The following is a 14,053-nucleotide window of genomic DNA, read 5'->3' as shown; positions in this document are numbered from 1 at the left end:
AGCCGGTCTGATGTGCCACACCGACGCTCACTTAGTGCAACTTGCTGGGAGACGTTCATCAGTGCCTGAGCTCCTACTGCCAGCTGCTGGTGGAAGAGGGTACTGCACCAGCAAGCGTGTGCAAGCTGTGGTTGATGATTGATTGATTTTATGTGCCCAACCCTTATGGGCTTATAAGACACCAAAAAATACAGTTGCAGTGATCAAACATTTGATTCTATTACAAAATTACAAATGATTTTGTTTGTTTTGATTATTATACGTCTCGTTCTTAAAATATTCTGCCTTCTCTCCTAAGCTTAGCACAAAAGGTTTGCTACGAGAAAGGCTCCCTTATTGAAGCACAACTCAAGTTTTTCATAATCATCAAGCTCTAGACTTTTCAAAAATGGCCCAGACGCCTTTGTTTATGTCTTCATAACATAAAAACACAATAATCTTGATTCCCAGGCTCCTTATTCTTATATAGCCTCTTTGATGCAGAAGACATCAACTTCATTTACCTACCTAAGGCTCATTTCAGTGCTAGAGATGCTGACTGACGGTACTTGTTCATCATATACATTTAAGTTGTTTGTTTGCAACAGGCCTGTTTTCTTACTGAAAAATGATGTTGACTGCCTCTTTTATGGTCTAAACCACTGGTTCCCAAACTATGGTATGTGTAGCACTGGTGATACATGAGCTACACGCAGGAATCTCTGAAATATTTTTTAAAAATGAAATGTTTATCAAGAAACATATATTACTATCGAAATACTACACAATTTGAAATACAAGTACTTAATTTATGAGATTTCTAAAATGTAATTTAAAATAAGTTTAGCATTTTCTGTAATATTTTGTTTCAATATCGGCTTGCTACAAAGTCACGTTCATACACATAGCACAATCATATATCCATGATTATTAATGAGCTAAAATGTGATGGTAAGATAGTCGATGGAGGTAAAATGAATGGTTCAAAAACTCTGAAATCATGGTTCCAAACAGGAACTACTGGGAATATAAGTGTGGACCAGGAATACTCCTTTTACACCAAATGAGCTCTGGTTGTTCAACCGGCTCTGCTCAGTCAGCAATAAATAATCTTCTTTATTAGGACTAAACCAGCCTCCTGCATGAAGCGTCCGTAGCTGAATAGGGTCGGCCTGCGCTGTAAATTTTAACATCGTCATAATGGTGGTACATGGAGAACGCAATATTTGCTAATATGGTAAGTTGTTTGAGAAACACTGTTCTAAACAAAGTCATCTAAATCCAATGATGCATCCATCTGATCACCCTATTCAATAATACCTTCAGAGGCCTATTACACAATCAAACAGCCCAGTTGAACTGTATGATAAAAAGGTAGGAGGAGTTTGAGTTTGGCTTAATTTTCAATTGAGTAGATAGGCAGGATAGAGAGAGACAGAGAGAAAGGCAGAGGGCCCGAAGACAAAAGGATGAACTAAGTGGAACAAACCTGCCAAATTTTTCTGTGTACCCCGTCTTGCCCTGCTGTATGACGTGGATGAAGTCGTGTGTGAGGATGAATGGTACACGCTCCCTCTTGATGCCAAACTTGGACTTGAAGTTGCCCAGGATGTGGCCAAAGTCTATGTGGAAGAGCTGATGGACAAGAAGGCCAATCAGTGAGCACCGTGGAACCAGGAAGAAACCAAACGCAGTGAGTAGATAATGTATACAGATTAAACAAACAAAAGTGTGTCCAACCTGTCCCGTGCTGCGGACCATGATGTTGTCGCTGTGGCGGTCTCCGATGCCCAGGACGTAGGTGGCTACACAGTAGCCTGCACATGACAGAGTGAACTCCTCGATAGCCCGCTCAAGAGCATCACTGTCAATAAAAAATATACACAGGACACATTCTGAATAAGCCTTAGTGGTCACTGCCACCTGTAACACATCCTGCAGTCCAGAGCTGCTCAGTTAATGAAGGGTTGGTTTACTCAGCAGGCAGCGTCTTACCCAGTGTTTCTCTCTTTGAGCCAGTTGAGCAAAGCATCCTTGTTGAAGGCGGCAGCTGCTGCCACGTTGCTGCTGGTCAGCTGGATGTTTGCAATCGTGTCTGCTGATGAGACTACCTCAATCAGCCCTGCCCGGTCACCTGTTGCTAGGCAACCATACGGTACGATTCTGCATGGTATGAAGATAAAGAAAAGAAAGAAAGAAAGAAAGAAAGAAAGAAATTATTGATGACATCAATTGGAACATTGTGCACATATCCACCCTGGGGCATCTGGTGGGTAGATCTAAAAGATTCCCAAAAGGAACCCCTACTGATACATGCAGAACACATAATCATTTAATCACGTCTTTTTCACATTCATACTTATTGCCACAATTTCTACTACAAACATACAAATATATATATTTCACAGTAATTAAGCCTGGAAAATACCAATTACAACCACTAGCTTTTGGGTTTTTTTCTTACACATTTCTGATTGTGTTTATACTTGAAATACTACGGCAAAAAATATCAAATGTAGTAGTGATAGTCATATTTTTTTCTACATACATATGAACACTGTCCTCAAAAACATGACCAAACAAGATCCAAAAATCTGTGCCACATGAATCAGAAATCTGATTTGGGTCATCCGACTGGCAGTGTAAATGTAGCTTTGTGTGTGTTGCTGTAGATCTAGCTCCAGTGTTGCGTATTTATGAGATTAAGATATTAGGCAGTGGTTTATTTGAAAATCTCAATCGTATAGCACTCCCCTGGGTGCAATTCACCCTGTGTGACGGTGTACAATCTCATACTGTTTACACTGAGTTGAGACAGGACAGATGGGAACATACGGTGAAGAACATATGGTGATTACGTGATGGCACGTAGACCAGCGAGCTGATGGTTCATTTTCTTCTTAACTCACTTTAACTTTTTCTTTCTTTCCACAAGATGGCAGCAGGCCTTCATTTTGCAGGATGCAGAATTACGTGACCTGACAAATCTTCCTAAGAATACTGACATAGTCCCCCGAAGGTATTACATATCAAACAGCTGAGACCCAGTGCTCAAAGCAGACTAAATTCATAGATTTAATTTGCAGTTTGACAGAGTTTAATGGAGACCAAATGCCTTCAAGGCATTTCTTATGCAACTTGATGGGTGTTGAGTTTAAATAAATGAGAAAAACTACTTCAGACGGCCAACAATTAAGGATACGTGCAGTAAAATACATCAGCAAGAAATCACAGAACAAAGTCGCATCCACCACATCATAGTGGTTTCATTACACTGTCCCTCCCTTCATCCACAATGTCCCATCACTGTGTTTGAACTCTGAACCCGTGTCCCTGTAATCTGAAGCACCGTCCTCAAGCTCAACTGTCAAAACAACCCCCCTCCACTGCTCAGCTCCAGATGTGTCAGTGTATGAGGAAGGGAGAAAAGGGGTTTGTAAAAGTGCAAAAGTGTGGATTTGATTAGGATGTAATGCAGATATTGTATGTGTGAGTATGTGAGTGTGTCTCTGTGTGTGTGTGTGTGTGGGTGTGAGTGAGTGACTTTCTGTGTGTGTGTGGGGATGTCTATGGTGTAAAAGGGTTGGAGGTCAAATTAGCATGGGGTAACTTAGTGTCTCCCCTCCTCTGCTGCACTCCACCAGAGCTTCCACTTCTCCACAGAGAGCAGGAACAAACAAGTTCGACAAAGTCACACACACACACAGACAAAAAAGACTCACCTGAGGTCCAGATTTGCCTCCTTCCATAGCAGATCCATTAACCTCAAAATCTGGAGGGTCAACATGTCTTGCCTCAGGTCTAGAAAAAGTAAGTAAGTTTTCTTAATTTTAAAATAAAATATTGTGCTTTTAAAAGCAAAAGCATCATCATGACCTTGCAGTATCTCTACCCCCCCCTTGATTCCGCCTACCATCGCCGTTCTTGAAGATGATTCCCAGGGTGTCTCCCCCCATCAGCTTGTTGTTGTAAACAATCCAGAGTGGCTTCATCTTTGAGTCCATGTACCGACACTTCTCCACGCTGATAGAGAGAGAGAGGAAATGAGCTGAGAAAGTTCAACTTGATCTAAAACTTTGGACCTGTGATCAGAGTGGTGTTGTCTTACTTGATGCCAGACAGCAGGACATTGGGGTTTAGAGGGGAGTGCAGGTCTGACAGAGTCTCTGAGTAGCCGCTTTGCCTTAGACAAGTCATCATGGCCTCCTTTGTCAACATTGCCTCCTTGGCCTTACGAGCGTTCTTGATGGTTCCCAGTTTAATTAGCTCGTTCACCGACTTTAGCTTACTCAGGGCTTCAACCTGGTACAGTAACAACACAGAACAATATGTCAGAATTTGTTTAACTGAAACCAGCCAACAATCCCTATGGATGAGACAAGTGAACTCATTCTCCATAAACAGACTATTGTCAGCATTGTAATCCCAAGCCAGTGTGTGTGCTCTTCCAGACAGGAATGTGGCCAGATATATGACGGTATGATATATGTGCGGATGAGGAAGTAGAAGGAAGCGTCCACAGGAGTGACTGTCAGAATCAACACTATAGAGGGCAAAGGTCATAGGGCAGGAGGGTGACACAGCTGTCAGTGTGATGGGCTAAAAATATCCTAAATCTAGTCCTGCTAGGATCAACAATAGAGTATGGACTGGTAGGGTAAAAGTCTGAGGCATAGTTATGGAATTGAGGAATGGGACATAATACAGAGCAAAAAAATTAAATGGAAACAACGTGTTTGTATGAGTCAAGTAATAAAATGTATTGTGTGTGTGTCTCCTACCTGTTTCTTTAGGACCTCAATATGAGGGATGCTGCCTCTACAGTAGGCTTCCAGGATGAGGGCAAACTGGACTGAAACAGCTGGCATGTGGATCTCTGACCTGTAGAAGGCAGCACAACAGCCACAATCAGAAAAAACTCAAATCCTTTCACAAACATTTAATCTATGTCTATTTCTTTCTAATCTGCAACACACATGCACACAGACATGTGTGTCTGTACACACCGTAGGTGCCAGAAGAGGAAGTGTCCTATCTTGCGGTTTCTCTGGGCACGCTCCAGCAGGAAGTGGGTGAGGGCACAATCATAGTAGGGCTCATAACGCAACACCTGCACCAACTGTAACAAGTACTGCGACAGCTCCTCATTACTGGTGAGGGGAGATAGGAGAAAGGAAGAGGGAGAGTAGCGTAAAAAAAGAGGTTGTCTGATTTCCTTTCTTTTATCTTTAAACTTTTAGTTGGATTTGAAATGAGTACGTGCCTTCAGGAAAAAGACATCACACAACACTATCATCTGACAATAACTCATGCATTTAGTCATTTATAATCAAACAGCAAGGAGCACAGAGAATGTAACAGTGTGCTGGATTACATATGGTATATATGTAGGAGCTTCAATATGAGACAAAGAAATAAAAAGAAGGCCACTGTGTTGTATAAAAATGTATGTGTGGGTGGATGCATATGTTAACCTCATATCACGCAGACATCTCACAGCATATTCCCTGACATACTGGTCAGGGTAGTTGAAGTCCAGAAGCTCCAGAGCATCTCTGGGACTCAGTTTGGGCCAGATCTGAAGCAGTGCCTGGAGCTGAGAGACACACACAAATACTCAGACACTGTTTAATCAGAGTTACATACATACAGTATACTGTTCAATACATTACAATACAATACAATGTTTAATATGTTTTATTCCAAGGCAGATTCAGTCAAATCTGATAGTGGGGGTAGTTTTCTGTCAATTTAAATTTGATGTATAACCATCATGTTAATATTGGCCAAAAGTGCAGCCCCAACCAATACAAAAAATAATAATCTTAACAGCTAAAACTGGTATATATTGAGATAATATATTATATATAACATATATGTATATAATAAGTACTCTAGTAATAGTATTTAAAAGTTTAAAAAAATATTTTCAGTCCTGAATTAAACAGGATTTTGTTTTTGTCTTTTAAAGCAAAAAGTAAATTATAAGTGTATACTGAAAATAACTGCATAAACAGCAGGTACGCTGGCTAACCTGGGCCATGTCCTCATGTTTGCTCCACTTGACGGAGAGTAGCAGCTTGGGCAGCGACTGAGGGAAATTCTCTCTACAGTCGTGGCGTAGCGTCCAGATTAAATCCTTCTCGTTTTCACACAGCTGAGAGAGCGCATCACGCTCCATGATCTCCTTCAGCTCTATGTGGAACTTCTTACCCCCACGACTCTGAGAGAAATGATGAGGAGGGAAGAATGGTCGGTTGGGTTGGGGAGTTCGAGAAGGAGAAGATTAAGAAGATGTAGAGGACAGAGAGGGTAAGGGGGTGAAGGAGTGTTAATGAAGGAAAATTGGAAGTGGAGCCAGGATGTGAAAGGACATGAGAGGATGATGATGACTATCAGCAGTGACTGTAAAGACCCACAAGATGGCAGGCGTGTATCAAAGTATATGCAATTTCTCATCAAACTGCCTTCTCATCACAATTCACAAATCAAGGACTAACACTGAATTGTCTCTGTTTAAAACAAGTTGTATGCTGCCTGATTCATAAAAGGGACACGCATGCTTTAAACAGCCAATAATGCCAGCTGAGTAATGCTATGCTAAAATAAAATGGATGACAGGTCTAACTTTGATTATATTGGCAGATTAACCACTTGGATCTGTAAACAGATTCACAAATTGACATACAGTAAAAAAATAAACAATACATATTAGGTGCTGATCCATAGATTCACACACAGCCCTCACATTAAAGGGGGGCCTTCAGGCATGCCCTCTACATAACACAGTGTTATGTAACTGGCTACAACACGCCCAGGAGTGGGGTTTTAGTTGAGGGGCGGTGAGACAGGAAAACATACAAGTAATCTGATTAGAGTCTCTAGTTTTGAAGGGGACTGAAATATTTTTGCTGCTACACCCTGCCAAAGTGATAACAATGTGTTTCCAAGGAAACTAGCAGTGCGTGCGTGTCTGTTAAAAGTGTGTGTGAGAGGGAGAGATAGAGAGAAAATGAGGCAGCATGCCTATTTGTTACAAGGCAATCTGACACAAACATCTGAAATTATTTGTGTGCCCTTACATGTATTCTGAATGCATACAAATATTTAGGCCTGTTAACACAATCACCTTCCACTGTACATCCACTCACCATGGGTGCACAGTCATTTGCTCTGGCGATCTCTGCAGCTTTTTCCAGTATCTGCAAAAAAGTGAGCAAGTAAGCACCGTATGAGTGAACACACACACTGACACAGCGCATTAGGCAGGCTGAGCACGTCCTGATCCTCTCATGCTAACAGCCACCACTTCATCATAATCACTGGGTACCATTATAAGGAGCACTAAGCCAATGGGATGACAAATTCAACTGCAGTCGAGTCCTTAAAAAAAGGCCACAGAGGTCTCATCCAGTCATCTAAGTTCAGACATAGGGTGAGTATGGTACACGGAGTACGATGACAGACAGCTGTCTGACCTTGTCGAAGGGAGGGAAGATGATGGGGTGTGACGAGTACTCTGGGAAGTGGATGTGCAGTGCTGTAGCGTTCTCAGTGTACGGGTTGGTCTGAATGGTTCCTATGGGGTTCAGCATCTCTTCAAGTTCATCTGGGTAAGACACATGAAATGACATGCATTTACTGCATCACTGGAGAAGGCTGGTTTAACTGCATTAGTAGATATGAAGTAAGCACGAGTGTGTGTATGTGTTTTTACCAGGAAAGGAAGACCAGCAGTGCAGGATGATGTCTCCTGTCTTCAGCTGGCCTTTATAGTCAAACACCATGGTGTTGACCCAGGCTATGGGGTAGTGCTGAATCACAGAGAGAGAGTAAAAAGTAGTGAAAGTTAAGGACAATCTTAGGATGGTGTAGCAGATGTGTGGAAAGACAGCGTAGGTCCATGTACAAGGATGTTTCATACCACTTTCCCTGCTTTGCGGATGGTCTGGTACTTGTTTATGTGAGCATTTTTGGTAGACTTCTGCTTCTTGACCTTATCCATAACGGCATAGATAGCAAAGCAGAGGCGGGTCATGCGGGGAAGGTCAGAGACAGAGATGTCAAACTCCAGCGTGCTGTCTTTCCACGTGTGGTCTGAGCGTCCACTGCTCTCACTGCTCACAGCCGGCTTGCACAGCAGCTCTGTGCCGTGGAACAGCCCCGCCCTCACCTGGACCTGGGTGGAATGGAGGGAGGAGTTGGCATGAAGAGGGGAAGTGAGGAGATAGTATCTTATATTTAATTTTGTTAATTTTGCTATTTGTTTTTAAGCTAGCCTGCTTCAGCTTTTCCAGCCAGAAACATTTCATAAGAAATAAGTTTGTAATATAAGGCATAATTAAAGGTTAAAGGTCCAGTGTGTAACATTTAGGAGGATCTATTGGCAGAAATGGAATTACATATTCATAGGTACGTGTTTCAGTAGTGTATAATCTTTCCTGAAAATGAACTGTTGCCTTGTCTCTCTGTCTTTCACCCCTCAGAACATCGGGAACGTTTTTATCTACAGACGGCTGTGCGAGCAGGTCGCCATGTTGAACTGCTATGTTTCTACAGTAGCCCAGAAGAGACAAACCAAACTACACCGCTAGACGCCACTAAATTCTACACACTGGTCCTTTAAGCCTGATGGGCTTCTATATTTTTCATATTTCCAACAAATGTCATGACAATAACAAAGCCAACAGTGCATTAGCCCGTCTCTCTGTGTCTGTGGCTCCAAACACATTAATTCCAACTGAAGAAGTAAATCGGGTCACACATATAAAGTTTTAATTTTAAAACTGTAGTTTTTAGAAACCATTAGTGAAACAGGAGTAAATAGTGCCTTTGTTGGCGACTATTAATCCACATTTGGTGCTCTGTGTGTGTGTTTTTTTCAGGGCAAGTGACGGAACATGTCACAGCCAGTGCAACAGTGTGGCTCCAGTCTGATGTGTTTTTAATAGTTTTTGGACAACAATGGAGCTCTATGGCACAGAGGAATGAGATATATCAGGCTTTGGCAACACAGACAATATTTGTTAGTAAGATAGATTCATTAATGAGTTTGGTGTTTTCATGGCACTTATCCTTTGACTTTAACTTTGTTCGTGCTCAGCCTTGTGAAAACAAAAGGAGTTCATGCAGATTAACAAGCTATTCAGAAGTATTTACTGTGGCTTCATATTCAAGCCGAAACTATTATTAAAAACCTTTCATGACATCTTTGCATTACCCAACTGACTGACGTCAGTGTGTTATTACTGTAAAAGTAAAACAGTGTGGGAGATGTGGCACAACTGTGTGTGTGTGTGTGTGTGTGTGTGTGTGTGCAGTGACATATTAACAGGAACATACATTAATGTTTTATGGATGTGGACAAAACAAGCGTTACCTTGGCAGTCTCCTCCGCATTCACCTTGCTGCCGTTCACCAGGACTATCTTAAACGGGCTAGACACACCCCACACACATGTCTGTACTTGCTGCAGAGGGAAAGTGAGAGGAGAAAGAGAGACTTGCAATGAGTGAGCAGTATTAGCATAATGTACAGTAAAAATAACTATCCCCCCTACTCAGCTTCTTCACACCCAACAGTTCCCTCCATACACACAAACACACATATACACGTTAAAAAACACAAACAATGTGGGAGGTCAGGCAGGTCATTCTGATAGCCAAGTGGATTTGCAAGGGTCAGCAGTCAGCAGGAAAAACAGCATCACATGACACCTAGAGTCTATGAACATGACTAACTAGCACACTTCCTGCTGTTTGCGGCCTCTGTCTTTGTGTGTCGATGTGTGTGCGTGTTGATGTCTTTAAATGTTTGTGCGAGTGTGATGGTGTGTGTAATTTGCTTCTTGTCAGATAAGAGACTATATTTGTGTCTGCCTCTACTGTTAAAGACAGAAACAGGACCTCCATGTACTGTAGGATCACAGAAACGCCCAGTCCCTCTGCTGTCCTCGCTGGCTTTGTTTTGACCAATTATCAGTCATATTTCCTACCACACAGACAGCAGAGCATCCAATAACAGGTTCCTTTCCTGAAAATTAATCTCACTTCCTGTCTCAGAACAACACTGCTACAGTAAACTTACAGTCTTGCAAGAAATCTGCTTCTGTCTTGGCCAACCTCCCTCCATTGCATTACAGTAACATAACAGTGTATAACAATACAAGAGCATTTCTAAATACACGATCAGATTCAATACAAACAGCAAAATAATCAACAAATCACAAAATATACTTTAAAAACAACAGGCTTTGTGGCCCTGGTCTCCACAAGCAGTTCATATTGTGGTCTGGGAATCACAGCAGCAGATGCTCTTTCATCTTTGTGTCTAAACATAGATCCTGGAACAAAATCATCAGAGGATATCAGAAACAGAGGGCAATAGAAAGTTGGAGATGTAATGCAGAGCAAGGCCCATCCTGGCTTTAAATGTGATCACTCTAATGTTCTGATGAATTACATTACTAATAAATGTTTCCAGTTAATGGCTCGGCAAGAGAATTCTGAGGGAGTACGTATATTCATCAGAAGTGGTGGAGCGTTACAGTCAGGTGGTTTCTTAGTATGATGTGGGGGAAAAAAGTGTAGTCTGAAATATTTCTGTGTTAATGAAAACAAGATTAAGCAAGAAGGGTTGCAGAAAAGAAAGTCTCCACCTTTCCTGTCTGTCTCTCTGAGTCATATAAAGGCAAAAATGCCTAAAAACTGAACCTAGAATCACTGAATCAATCTTTCTTAGTCTTCTAGGACAGTAAATTGAATATCTTTTAGTTTTAGAGTATTGGTCAAACAAAAACAGTCACTTTAAAGGTCCAGCGTATAACATTTAGGAGGATCTATTGGCAGAAATGGAATATATATGAGGGTTTTCATTAGTGTAAATACCTAAATATAGGAATCCTTGTGTTTTTGTTACCTTAGAATAAGCTGTTTATATCGACAGACGCCACAGGTCTTCATCTGTGGAGTCCACAATGTTGAACTGCCATGTTTCTACAGTAACCCAAGGGGACAAACTAAATACTGGCTAGATAAGGGCGTTAAATTTTCTTGTGTGTTTCGCTGCCACCTGTTTTTGTAGTTTCTCCTTTGTGCTTGATAGAGGAGGGTGAAGCGACAGAGTTGCGATCTGCAACTACACAGCTAGATGCCGCTTAATTCTACACACTGGACCTTTAACTGGGTACCTTGGACTTGAAATTGTGATGAAAAAGATTAGTCGATAATGAAATAATTATTAGTTTCAGCCCACTTTCAATTATTCTGGGCTTCATGGGGGGTTCTTTATAGACTACCATCTCATCTATAAGCTGCATTAATAAAATTATTCAACATTGGACATTTTCATCTTTGCAGGCCTGAATTCATCATAATACACAATGACAGTAAGCAACATGGGAACAGTAAGTAGAAGTGATGTTGTGATGAGGTTCTGCTGTTATGACTATTTGTCATAAATATAATGTGGTAATATTTTACAAGATGATTTACCCGTTATATTTACAGACTTTCCACACCACATAACAGTGGGAAGCAAGAGTCAGCATGGCGTCAGGCAATTAAAACCCCAGGAGACTCGGTAACAAAGGCCAATTAAATTCAACCTGACATTTAAAATGGTGGATGCACACATCGAGGAGTGGTGTCACTGTGCACCTGGCATCAACAGCAGAGAGGAGCTAGCGATGTTTCCTGACAACGTGGCAGATGCTGGCAGGGGCAGTGCAGGCTTGCTCCGACACACTCAGAACACTGGCTCATAAAAGACAGACGGCAGCTGCTGAGAACATGTTTACTTGGTAAACCTCCACACCTGCCTCGTTCAGTGCAGGTGAATCAATCAAACTGTGGCGCTTCTACTATCGTGGTGAAGCAAGAACACTATTCAGTAACTCTGGCGGATATTAAGTGGTTGTTATCTAGATTACATTAGAACATTTTCATATGTGTATCACACCCTCAGTTTTAGTGCTGGGGATGCCAAATAATCACTGCACACAGAAGTTACACAGTTTAGTGACTGGCAATGAATTCAACCACATTAATGATGAATAGATTTCCAACAAATGAAAATGACAAACTTCACTTTAGCCACTGAAGACAAAAACAATCAGTTACCTTAGTAAGTTCCTCTGAAAACAATATCAGATGTTGGATAGATAAAAGCACCACAACACAGAAGTGAGAAGTACATTCATTCACACACACACACATTACTGGACTAACCGTGGGAGCCCTTCTCTTGGGAGGTAGTGGTAAAGGTGGGTTGGAGGACTTGCGGCCAACCACAGCTCCAATGGCAGAGATTTCCTTGTCAAACATGGCCTTGATGGCGCTGGTGTGGACCAGGGTGAGGTGTGGAGACTCCTTGGCTTGCATGCATGTGCGGATGTACTGCAAGCAAGACAGGACAGGAAATTTGTTTAGCTATGTGCATATTTAAGCCTTCCCTAACATAAAAGAGTGCACACAGACGGGAACCCATCCAATTTCAAATACCTTGGTGTTATAATTGATTTAAATCTTATGTAAAAACAAAAAACAACAGCTACACACTAAGCTTGCTGAACTTGCGATACATACACATATACTGAGGCTGCAAAACCCTGCCTTAATGCTCCGATTCTTCCACACAACAACAGTGTTTGTCTAATTGGGCTCATAACCCACTTGAATCCAGTAGCAAACACACGTTTAGGGTGTTTGAGTTTGGAATATCTCAAATTTCATGATACCTTTCTCATAATAAAGACCTCCAGAACTTAAGGCATTTTCATTTCACAGAAGCGTAACCAGTACCCCGTGCAGGCCATGGGACAAGACTTGATTAACGTATCTCTGTGCCTACGACGGTTACTTTCCTGCATGCTAATGTATGCTTTAGCTGCTTTCAGCCATCCATCAGTACTTCCTGCAGAAAACTCCAATATTGCTGCTTGTTATGCCCAGTGACTTCTTTGTGTGATGCCCTCTTCTAAATTGTTTATAACAGCTCTTTCACTCCATCTGCAACTGAAAACTAGCCAACTAATGTTTACAATTAAGAGCAAAGAGAATGATGGGACTACTGTGTATGCTTTCCTATGTTGTGGCGCTCCATTTACAATACGTTAGAAATGAAGTTTGTGTCTGTGTCCGGGGCACACATAGCCATAATGGTTGCCTGAGTCAGTAGAAAACAAGTTACCCATGAACATGCATCATGTAAAAACACAAACCACCATTCGCACTGTAACCAAAAACATTATTGTTGAGCCATCAGCTGCATGGTTCAAGCCCATTCATTTTAGTTTATACCACAACTTTCCCCAGTCACACCTCACAACATCTCTTCTTGGAATCACAGAGCAGAGTTTGGCCTTTCGCCAGTGTAACAGTACAACAATCACTAAGCATCACTTTTTTATAAGAACGGTCTCTGATATTTCTGGATGTGATATTGACACAAGGCGTGACAAATCTAAATAAGGATCAGTCACCGATAGACACCTGACAGAGTTACCGTGCAGCCACTGACCTTGTACTGAATCAGGGGGTGGTCTCCACAGAGGAACTCCAGACAGTGGCTGACTCTCAGCACGTACTGACCCCTCCATGCCTCCTCCTCGGGCCCGTGGGTGGTCAGCCACTTCCTCAGGGCCAGCTCCATCAGATCAATGGGGGTGCTGGACGATGCCACCTTCAGACTGGCTGAGTCCTGCAAGACAAGACAGGAAAACAGAGAAAGAGAGAGAGATTGATTCATGTGCCCCAAGCTCAAACTGGAAGCAGATAACTCATCACAAAACAGTTTTTTTGGTCAAATCAGGACTATAGGCTTATATAAAATAGTGAGGAGGAATGTTAAGATAGCAGTAAGATAATGAAACATGATCACCAATTTTTAGGTACAGACATACAGTACATAATTGTTCATAAATAGAGTTATGTCTAGATGAGATAAATAGAGAAAACCAAAGAGAGAATAAGAGACTGATGGACATAAACAGGGCTTAACATAACACACAGACACAAATGCTCAATTGGACATGTGTGTTCGCGGCTGAATTAACTGCTGCGACAGACTGTGCACT

At 41.8% G+C, this 14,053-nt stretch overlaps 2 protein-coding genes across 2 annotated transcripts in view; one reads left to right on the top strand and one right to left on the bottom strand.

Moving 5' to 3' along the window:
• Positions 1 to 14,053, top strand: part of LOC118341966 (phosphatidylinositol 4,5-bisphosphate 3-kinase catalytic subunit beta isoform-like) — a 38,032-nt gene that overhangs the window by 6,337 nt on the left and 17,642 nt on the right. The window lies entirely within an intron of this gene.
• Positions 21 to 13,680, bottom strand: LOC118341670 (phosphatidylinositol 4,5-bisphosphate 3-kinase catalytic subunit beta isoform-like). The gene is made up of 17 exons (XM_035679988.1): positions 13,498 to 13,680; positions 12,207 to 12,374; positions 9,359 to 9,448; positions 7,904 to 8,158; positions 7,697 to 7,793; positions 7,458 to 7,588; positions 7,131 to 7,181; positions 6,014 to 6,202; positions 5,454 to 5,575; positions 4,986 to 5,129; positions 4,761 to 4,860; positions 4,088 to 4,281; positions 3,893 to 4,002; positions 3,702 to 3,780; positions 1,975 to 2,142; positions 1,720 to 1,843; positions 21 to 1,614 (listed from the first exon to the last, which is right to left on the bottom strand). Exons 1-17 carry the CDS (start codon positions 13,627 to 13,629, stop codon positions 1,321 to 1,323), a joined length of 2,448 nt encoding a protein of 815 aa, XP_035535881.1. The 5' UTR covers positions 13,630 to 13,680; the 3' UTR covers positions 21 to 1,320.

This window comes from Morone saxatilis, unplaced genomic scaffold (genome assembly GCF_004916995.1).
Source record: "Morone saxatilis isolate NCDOM2014 unplaced genomic scaffold, NCSU_SB_2.0 Contig8, whole genome shotgun sequence".
Classification (NCBI taxonomy): Eukaryota; Metazoa; Chordata; class Actinopteri; family Moronidae; genus Morone; species Morone saxatilis.
This window is presented reverse-complemented; position numbering and strand designations above follow the sequence as displayed.